Source organism: Nuphar pumila, chromosome 17 (assembly GCF_984573655.1).
Source record: "Nuphar pumila chromosome 17, dmNupPumi1.hap1.1, whole genome shotgun sequence".
NCBI lineage: Eukaryota > Viridiplantae > Streptophyta > Magnoliopsida > Nymphaeales > Nymphaeaceae > Nuphar > Nuphar pumila.
This window is the reverse complement of record NC_143265.1, coordinates 69,746,234-69,756,612: the sequence shown is the minus strand read 5'-3', so window position 1 is coordinate 69,756,612 and position 10,379 is coordinate 69,746,234. Positions and strand designations below refer to the sequence as shown.

General features: G+C 39.2%; 1 protein-coding gene across 1 annotated transcript; it reads right to left on the bottom strand.

Annotated features, from left to right (window-relative positions):
* Positions 1 to 2,297: 2,297 nt before the first annotated feature.
* On the bottom strand, positions 2,298 to 5,707 carry LOC149812137 (mechanosensitive ion channel protein 10-like). Its single transcript, XM_089993214.1, has 5 exons — positions 4,207 to 5,707; positions 3,969 to 4,092; positions 3,574 to 3,867; positions 2,799 to 3,001; positions 2,298 to 2,682 (listed from the first exon to the last, which is right to left on the bottom strand). The coding sequence occupies exons 1-5, from the start codon at positions 5,499 to 5,501 to the stop codon at positions 2,415 to 2,417; spliced, it is 2,184 nt and encodes a 727-aa protein (XP_089849340.1). The 5' UTR covers positions 5,502 to 5,707; the 3' UTR covers positions 2,298 to 2,414.
* Between the last annotated feature and the right edge of the window lie 4,672 nt (positions 5,708 to 10,379).

The following is a 10,379-nucleotide window of genomic DNA, read 5'->3' as shown; positions in this document are numbered from 1 at the left end:
TATATCTTATATAGGATTCTTATACATAAGAGTTGACCCCATCAAAATGGTCACGACATGAAAAGTCATATACTCGAGTGCTGGCTCTAGAGAAGAAGTTTACCTTAGCCTTGCTTGCACTCACACCCTCCGTTGACTTGGGCTTTAAACTAACATACCTATAGAAGCCATTGCAAGAATTCTCGAACCTACAAGAAGGTGCTGTCAGAGAACCAAAGAAATCACAAAAGTCCAAAAACTATATTTTTCATATCAATTTGCCTATTTCTTTTGATTTAATATAATCTACTTATCAATAGTCATACACATTTGATCTTTATTGCATATCTGAATCAGTGATGGTGAGCTTCAAATTGCGAAAATAAAAAAGACCGGCCTCTGCTTTACCTTTTTCTTGAAAAAAGGATGACAAAGACTTGAAACTAGCATCCGCATCTTCTAAAGATTTTTTTTCAAAAAAAAAAAAACAAGAGGCTAACTATCTTTTGGCTGTCTATTAGGTTAATGGCAACATCAAGAAAGGCAAAAAGAAAAAAAAACAAAAGACAAAAAAATTCCTGGTCAGCTTTTGTCCATCTACCATCGGTGCTAGCTCGGCTATTTTCCCGCTAATAAATGGTCAGGTGTTAAATAAATATAAAGAAAAGAACAAGATGCTTAGTCATCTTCTTCTGGTCATCAACTAGCTAGAAAATGACTAGAGGTAAATGTTTTTGCTAAAAGAAGGAAAAAATTTCCCGCCATTTTTGGATTAAAAATGGGTGGCATTAGCTAGTACCGTTTTGGCTAGGCAGTACCATACGGTCCATTTTCCAGTTGAAAACGGCTGGCATGGCATGTGGATCATTCAAACAAGAGCCAAAAATAAAAGAAAATATAGAGGGGAGGGAGAGGGCAAACACTCTCTACTTCCTCCTTCCCTGATAAACTGGGTTTTCTAGGTGAAAATTTACTTTGATTTTTCACAAACCAAGCTTTCTTTGAAAACTTGATTTATCAAAACCTACCTTTTGGCATCCAAATGGAGCTTAAACCTGATTTTGGTCTCTAAAATGGGTTTTAACCCAAAACAGCAATGTTGTCGGTATAGGTGTGTATCAGCCGATAAGTATCTTTTCAGCAGAAAATCGATACACATCACCTCTGAATCGGCTATTTCTTAATAAATGTAAAAAAATACTAAAAATGAATTTTAAATAATATTTTAATAGTTTTAACAGGCGTCAAATTTTGATTTACCCATAATGCTTTATTATTATTTTTTGGCCGATACAGAAGGATTCACTTATCGGTTTTGGCGGTTACAGCTGAATCTTGGCCAAACCAAACGATTCAGGGCTGACACGATACTGACAACATTGGTTTTCAGTGCTTCAAATGACACTTAATTTTTTTTTTTTTAAAGAAAATGAGATTTAAATGTTATTAACTGTAGTTTTGACACCGATACTGACAACATTGGTTTTCAGTGCTTCTATTGAATTTTCAATGTGCCGCTATTGGAACATATAAATTCAAATGAGGGAGATGTCACAAAACCACCTCACATCATTTTCCTTATTTATGTATAACAGTAGTCACTTAACTACTGCAGGTTAAGCAAATATTTCAAAGACATCCCTAAATTTTTTCATCTGAGTCCTACCAAAATGGCAGACAAAAGAAGGGGTACTCTCTCTCTCTCTCTCTAAAGAAGACATTTTAAGCTCCCAATAATCAATTCAATAGAAGGCCTAGAGGCATCACAAGTACTTGGAGAAATTCAAGAATCCAGAGCAACTGGAATCCAGTTGTGTCTTGCATCCTTGTACAAGAGAAAGAAACGGAAAGCAACATATACAAAGATTGAACAAAACCAAACTTACACGACTGCCCACAAAGAAACATGTCCATGTTGTGGTAGCAAGATAAACTTCCTGGAGACAACAATTGGTACCAATTCTTGAGTGGCCCAAACATTATATTTAGGTCGATGAGGACCTCCAATATCCGACTGTTCTCTGCTATATCTTGATCAACTCATCATGTGCAAACATATAGAACCTATCTTCAACATGTCTGTTCCTGATCTCCCTCAGCTACTAGTGTCACCCCTTTGAATTCCAAATACCAAGAGATAGGAAGTATCCCCTCAAGCAACTACTCAAAGAGCCACAACCATCATAGCTTGGTTCAAGGAGCCCCATGTGAATGGTGACCCATAGAACTTAGAATGAAAGAACAAATGAAATTTTTTAAGGTCTCTATAGTAAAATAAACGAAGATATGACCACAATTCTTCGGCAAGACTCCAGGGGAAAAGAAAAGCATGCCACCTTGACAAAAAGCCAAAGGAAAAGCACCCTAAGAAAACAAGTGGCATTCAAAAGCTGCAAACAACTCACTATAAAGAACTAGAATCTCTCCTAAATGGTTCATTGCAAAGAAACACGATGCAGTGTTGCTGCTGTTGTAACAAGATGAACTTCTTGAGGTAGCAAATGATACTGAATGTTGAGCTCCTCAAAGATCTTCTTCAGCTTGAAGACGAGCTCTGATCTGCGATTGTTTCTCTCCCCCATATTTTGATGGTTCATTGTGTGCAAAACGTAGAGAGCCATCTTCATCTTATTAACATTTTCAATCTCCTTTACCACCACACTGTGTTTTGGGTACCAATGTTGTGGCTTGCTTTCCAAATACCTGCATGCAAATTAATGAATGAACAAATACAGTAGAGAACATTTGATACTTCTAAACACAATAAGTTAGCATAGAACCCAGCATGTAAGAGCACAAAGCAAGTACTGAGCTTGTACATTTGTATCTTGGTTTTGAGGGCGCCAATGGTTTGTACTGGAGTAGAAACATCAATAGAGAACTCGACAGAGTCACCCATATCCGGGCTTCGGTAGAAATTGCTGATAGGTTTTGTGAGAAGCACAGCATTTGGATAATAAATTTTCTCATTGTCATATCTCAAGAAAACAGTGGTTAGAATGTTCATCTCTTCTACGATCATCTGCACCAAAAAATGCATTTCGTATCACTTCATAGGAAGCTGAAACAAAGATAACAATGATTGCTAAGAAAGATCAGCACATTTCGTTATACTGACGCTTGAGAAGCTGCAGGAAGCTACTAACTAGTAATTATTATTATAGTTATTGACTTGACATAGCTTTTTACTGCATGTTAACTTATGAACTTCAATGTTTCTAGGATCATGACAAGATTTGATCGGGAGGCTAGCATACAACTCAAAGTGGGCATTTTGAATCAGGAAGATTGTTCCATTCTTATTCAAATCAAAGAATCAAGAAGACTTTCCAGATGAACAGTACCGAAGTCCACTATTATCCTTGTGGACTAGCAAAAGAAAAATGCAAGTCACAACTTTGTGATTATTAAGATGAATCAACAATGTAAAAGACAAGAAAACAAAGTGAAAAGCTTCATATATTCCCTTGAACATGAAAGGACATGCCACAAACATAGTTGAATGTTGAGCTACTCTGTATATCAATATCCATAGATCATATCAGTAAGTAGCATAAAATAGTACCGATTGGATGCTATAGTTCAGAAGGTTACCTGCACACCATCTACTACACACCTATCACCAACATCAAATGGATGCATTACAAATACAAATATGATTGATTCGAATATGGTCTTGCAGGTATTCCCAAACATGAACACGACCACCAAGAGCTGGGATGAGATGAAGACCAGGACTTTGGTTGTCGCAAAACCCATGATGAGAAGAGACACAACCATGATCACGATGATCACAATAGCATTTGCAAGCTTATGCAGCTGCTTCACAGCAGTCTTGGTATCATTTAAAGAATGTGCCAGTGATTTGCGTTCAAGGTAGATCTTAACCTAAAAGTCACACCAACCACACAGTTCCATTCAAAATCATCACATATTAGGCCATCAGAAGTTCAAATTACAAGCATATTGCTAAGTTGTGACTGTCTTACAAGCCAATTTCTGAAAGCAGACTTCTTGATCTTTCCCGTCTCTGCCGCTCCTTCAAACTGAGGAAATACTTTCTGCACTTCATCTTTACTCAGGAATCTCAGAAGGTCTTCTTCATAGATGTACCTGCATTTAGAACAACACAATGGTAACTATAAGAAGAGTTTAAAAATCTAAAACGGACAACCAAAAGAAGAAGAGACATAACATGGGACAATCCCATCTACGAGAAAGCCTCACTTGGCATCATGCATAGCTACATTCCTGAAAATCCTATAAGCAGCAACTCTTGCCTCCGACTCACTATTGATCTGCCCATCCTGCCTCCAACCCGCATCATAGCCAGACTCATCAATGGTGTTCGAGATCGTCGACAATCCCGAGCTCGTAACAAGATGGACCAACCTCTTCATCGTCCATGCAGAGACCTTCTCTTGGTTCATCTTCTGCAACTTCCCCACATCGATCACATCCACTTCCTTCCCCTTTTTCACCTGCCCCGTCCTGAAGCTCAACTTCGCGTTGCTTTCCGAAGCCCCCACCTTCTCCTGCAATTCCATCACCGGTGGCCCCGAGAGCGTCGCCAACACGTACTGGTGAAACACCGATTCCTGAATCCTATCAAAGTAAGTGCTCACATGGAAAGAGGAAGCCAAGAGCTTCACCAGCAATGTCTTCAGCAACCAGAGCAGAGCTCCAACCAGGAATGCGAATAGCGACCGCGAGACGTAGGAAAGAACCCGCCGGTTGCGAGACGACAAATCGCCCTTGTCGTCGAAGAGCAGCGCCCATGAGAGGAGCACGAGGCCCACCCACAGGCAGACCTGGACGCTCTTCCTCATGCCGTAGACGAAGTACAGAACCTTGGTCCTGAGCATGAAGTTCCTCTCGATCAACCAGACGATGATAGTGATAAGCCAACCGGTGACCAACCTCCCGGAGAAGACGACGAGCACCATCAAGCACCATTTCCAGAGCTCCAGATCCCAAATCTCGAACCTCTCCATCCGGGGCACCGTCAGGCTGCAAATCAAGCAACCCATTATCAGCACGAACATCGCCCACTCGACGAGGATCCGAACGCCCAATTTCTTTCCTTTCTTCTCCTCCTCCACCACCGCCTGCTTGTAAAACTCGTCCTCCTCGTCTTCCCCCCCAGGAGCGTTCGCCCCATTCCGACCGCTTCTGGGGGTCTCTCTGGCCGTCGGCGTCGCTGCCTGCTTCTGAGATGAGCTGTGGATTAGGAGCGTGGTTTCGTTGACGGGGTGGTTCATCTCGAAGAAGCGCGACTTTGCCTTCGAGAACGCCGACATGGAGATCGTCCGGAGGTGAGGGAGTTCCTCCGACTTCTTCGTTATGGTGTCTTTGCGATCGAGAAGAGGTGGTGATGATTCCGGCGCCCTGGAGAAGGAGGAGGACCCATTGTGGTACTCCTCCGGAACTCCTTCCCCACCGCCACCACTCTTATTCTCCTGTTTGAAAACCTCTTCCTCCATCTTGTCCACCACCAAAACCACTGCATCTCCAGCCACCATCACGCCAAAAACCTCCCCTCCTTTCTTCGCCAAAAGAGAGAGAGAGTTGGGGAGTGAGTGAACTTCTGAGCTGAGACTGAGATATAATTCTTCTCAGTGGGAGTTCTGATTCTCCATTGGCCGGATTCCGGTGACAGCAGCAGAAACCAGAAAGGAGAGGACAGGAACAGTGAGCTCTCAACGGAGAAGGCCTCTCTGGCTTGTGCTCCACTGCCACTTTGTTCAAAAAAATAACTAGGGAAATTTTCAGAAACATACCTAAAGTTTGGGAATTAATAAAAAACACCACTAAGTTTCGATTTTTTTTTTTTAAAAAGACGCCTAAATTTTTTGTATCTTTCATAGAAAACAAAAACATCCGTCCATTGAACTTAGGTCATCACTACTCAAGATGAGTTGAGAAAGTTAAATTACTAATTAAACCTTCAAAGATTTCTTTCCTATTTTTTAAAAGCTTTTTTGAAAATATGATGTTAGGGTTAAATGATTAATTTTTTTTTTTTTTAAGGCAAGATGGGGTTAGGCATTTTGAATAGTGAAACCAAAATGCCATGGCATATGAAAAATACCACAAACAGAAATTTTGACCCAACCTAGATTTGGAGAAACCAACAACATAGCCGCCTCCATCGGATAGCTGTAGCCTCCTCTGAATTGTGTAAAATGTGTACAACATGTTCTGGGAGGAAAATTGGACCCTCGTCTTTTATATGATCGTGACCTCTCCTAGTGTTCTAAAACAGTTGTTGATTCCGCAACTTTCAGATAACCCACACTAAGATCTGAACCGTACCTTCCCAGCTCTATCGAACATCTTTATCATTGACTTTGATGGGAAACCAAGATTGAAGGGCACTTGCAGCAGCCAGGTTGGCCACCCTCCTCCATAGGGCAGCCGCCGTACAAAGAAGAAAGAGGTGGGATGTAATATCTGATATTTTTAGGTATTTTTTTAAATTTATGTAATATTTAGATAATAAAATTTTTGAGGCATATTTTATGATTTTTGAGTTTGTGAAATTTCGAGAACGATCTTTATTATGGTCCCTCGCTTCGTTATCTTCTTCACTTTATATATATAAAAGGGAAAACCAATGGCTTGCTTGAATCAGAAAAGGAAGATAGAGCAAGGCAAGAGAGAGTGACTCCATTCCTCGACTGCCCGACCAATAGAGATCATTCCATGTGTGCCCCTCATCCAAGGGTCACTTCATTTCACTTACTTTCTTCTTCTTTTCGTAGTCCCAAGTTCGTCTTTTTATTGTCAAAAAGTCCAATCTTTATCTCGAAATGTTATATAATGCAGAACATGAGCAGGGATTCACCCTTTGTCCTCAAATCACTTTTCCAAATCCTCTCGACCCCCATAGCTACGACACCTTCAAGCACAAATCGCCAGGTCCATAGATGAATATTTGCCTTTTGATCTCGACCCCTCGAAGCTACATGCTACCAAGTTTCCCCAAGTACAAAGACACAGGCAATCCAAACGCCCACCTCCTTCAATAATGTGCCACTGAAGATCCATTGCTTATTCGCTTATTCCAGAGAAGTCTAACCTACCTAGAATGGTTCATCTCATTGGAGCAGATGAGTTAAAATGAGTTCGAAGTGTACCCAACAAGTTTTGGGGGTATTTCGATCAATTTTGATTTGTTTTGAGGGTATTTTTGTCTCAAAAGACATACTCATCTAACCCAAAGTTGATTGAATCAGTCAACTTTGTAGGGAGACATATTCAAAATTATTAGATTTGTTTGGATGGTATTTTTGTGATTTTATTTCAGAAAAAGAATAAAATAAACACAATTTTCTTTTTAGGGACATTTTGGTCATTTTAGTTGAAACAACAACTCCAACTGCCGCCTAGCTCAGCCAATCTTAGTAGGTCAGATGAACAGGGTTAGGTGGACCATGCCACTTGGCTAGCTCTCTTTTTGGGTTGTCTTCTAGTTGATTAGTTCAACTAGGTTGGGACCTAGTTAACCCAACTAGTGGGCTAACTAGCAGCCCATGATTTTGGCTGGTTGGAATCTAGTGGGAACCCAATCAGATTTGGACTTTTTGAGATCCAGTTTGCTTAGGCCCATACCCATTTTAGGTGGGACCCTATTTAAACCCCTTAAAGGCTACACTTCTCTCTTTCTTTCTCTTGTGCAAACCTTTCACCCTTACACTCATTCTATATACTCATTCTCTCATCTATCTCCTCTTTGTGGACAACACACCTGCTTCACCATCATCTTGATCAAGATGCACCACTGCTCTTTATCATCCGACATCTATTGATGTTGTGTTGCTGCGTGGAGAAGACTCGAGAAAGGACCGACCTAGGATAGGTTGGCTCCTCTCATTTCTTCTTCCATTTCTTCTTTTCCTTAATGTTTCATTTGTTTCTCCTTTCTTATTGTTGCCATTTTTCCGGTTTGGGTTTCCTCAAGGCGGATGACGAGCTGCAATAGTGTGGTTGATGCAAGGGAACGAGTGGCGTGTTGAGTAGTCGCGTTGTGAACATATACTAGTTGGATTCACATTTCGAGGTAGGAGCTCAATCTCTCTCTCGTAGTAGTGTCATGCGTAGGCATAATTGTGTGTTCAAAAATATATTTTTTGACGTGTACAATGATTTGAGAGGTATGAATGTGTGTCATGTAGGTGCTTGACTTCCCTTCTTGTACGTAGTGAGTATGGTACGACTTCTAATAGCCTTTTTATTGTGATTTTATGAAAATCATGTTTTGAATGTTTTGATATGATTTGTATAATCATTGTTTCAGTGATGATTTTAGTTATTGTATTTATCGTCTTGAAACACCCCTAGATGTGCTGGGATTGAGTTTCAAGCGATTTGGGTGTTTCAAACCCCAAGAATTCGAAGTTAAAAAATGGTATAACCAAACTTGAAGGTCTCAAGGGTCGACTCATGTGAAATTTTGGATTCTGGTTGTCTCGAGGGTCGACTTCTACAGAACAGGGGTTGACTCCTCTTTGTTTTATCTATTTGGTGTTGTAGAGGCAAGAGAGTCGACTCCTGCAACTTGGTTAGTCAATTCCTTTGGGAAGAGTCATCTCCTTGTTGTGAAAGAGTTGACTCTTTTTGTTTGAGAGACGGCACATACATGCAGTGAGTTAACTCCTGAAGTAAATAGTTGACTCTTATATGTTGTTTTAAGTACAGTTTAGCCAGACAGTCGACTCTTGAGCTTTGTTTATGTTCTGTTTGACTCAGAGTCTACTCTTGTGCATAGGAGAGTAGACTTTTGATTGGGTAAAGTGATAATAATGTGGATTATATGCTATTTTTTAGCGGTTTGGCTTGGGTTTTGGTAGAACCAGTCTGAGGCAATTGTACATTAGTTGGTTGAACCAATGCTGCCATATTTTTTAATCTCCATTCATGTTTTTCATAGATTTTCAATTTGACTATGTGTTTTCTCAAGTCTTTGCTTAAGTTTATGTTTTAAGAACAATAATATATTTTTTGGTAACTATTTGAAAGTATCTATAAGTAAATCTGTATTGTTTTCAGATGCAAGAATATTTATACTTCTGAATTTCTGTAATTGTTCTATGAACTGAAATTTCTGTAGCTCCTTGTTTTCAAAGTGTTTAAAAATCAGATTTTTGCACATGTTAGATAAACTAAAATTTTCTGTAGCACATTCTTATGGCAAAGTGTGTTTTAAAATCTGGTTTTGTACCTAATACATAAACTGAAATTCTGTTTTTACTTGATGATTGTTTTCAAGAGTGTTTTATTTGAAATCAATACTAATATTTTTAAGGAAAACCTATGTTTTAAAGATAAAATTTTTAGAAACTGAATGTACAATAGATTTTCATATAGGAATGGATGTTTGAGTATGTTTATTAGTTTTACATGCTTCTAGTTGTGTTGATGTTTTGACTTTTGGTTAAAAACTATGAAAACATATGTATTGGTTTTGAAAATGAACTTTGTGTTTGAAAAGTTGTTAGATATGAATCTTGGGTTGAAATATATATATGCTAGCTTAAGTAGCCCAAGTTCCCATCCATGTTATGATTTCTTAAAGTGTAGTTTCATGCTTGAGATTTTATGAACCATGTATCTTGTGGTTGTTCATTTTTGACACTTTACATGTTGGAATGATGTTTATTCAGATAGACTACCATTTGGTGGAATATCGTAGCTCATAACGATGCTTCGGTGGAGTTACCCGATTTTGCAAAAGGGTAGGAGTCAACTCTTGTTCCCCTACAAAACATCAGTCAACTTTTGTTGTTTTGCAGAAGGTGGGCAGGCTTGGGGGTCGACTCTCGTAGTGATCTTGGGTGGACCCTATTCCTGTGAGGGTGACCCTGCTATTTTGTGTTTTGCTTGGAGAAGACCTGAGGGTCGACCCCTGTTCTTGGGGGTCAACTCTTGAGTTGCGTTTGTTGACTCATGATAGTTAGGGTCGACCCTTGCTAAGCAAGAGTCGATTTCTACTTCTGTGAGTCGACTCCTGGTTCCAAGAGGGATGACTCATGGGTGCCAAATGTATGATTTTGTTTGATGTCTTGGCTGAGTTTTTTTAAATAAAAAACTTCTTTTTTTAGCTTGATGATTTGATGAAAATGGTATGATTGAAAAGTCCAGTTTTAATTAAAGTTTTTGATAAACTTAAGTTGTTGAAAACATTTTTCGTGTTATTTGAAGGTTGTAGACTTACATATACTTTAAAAATAAAAGTTTTATGTAATCTAGAAAGTTGCATATCTAGTTTATTTTTTAGAAAGACTTTCTGAAACTTTGAATATTTACAAATTTAAGAAAACTTTAGAAATCTTCTAAAATCGATATTTGCAGACTTTGTATGCTTTTTAAAAGTCTTTGAAACTCGTATTTACAGATTG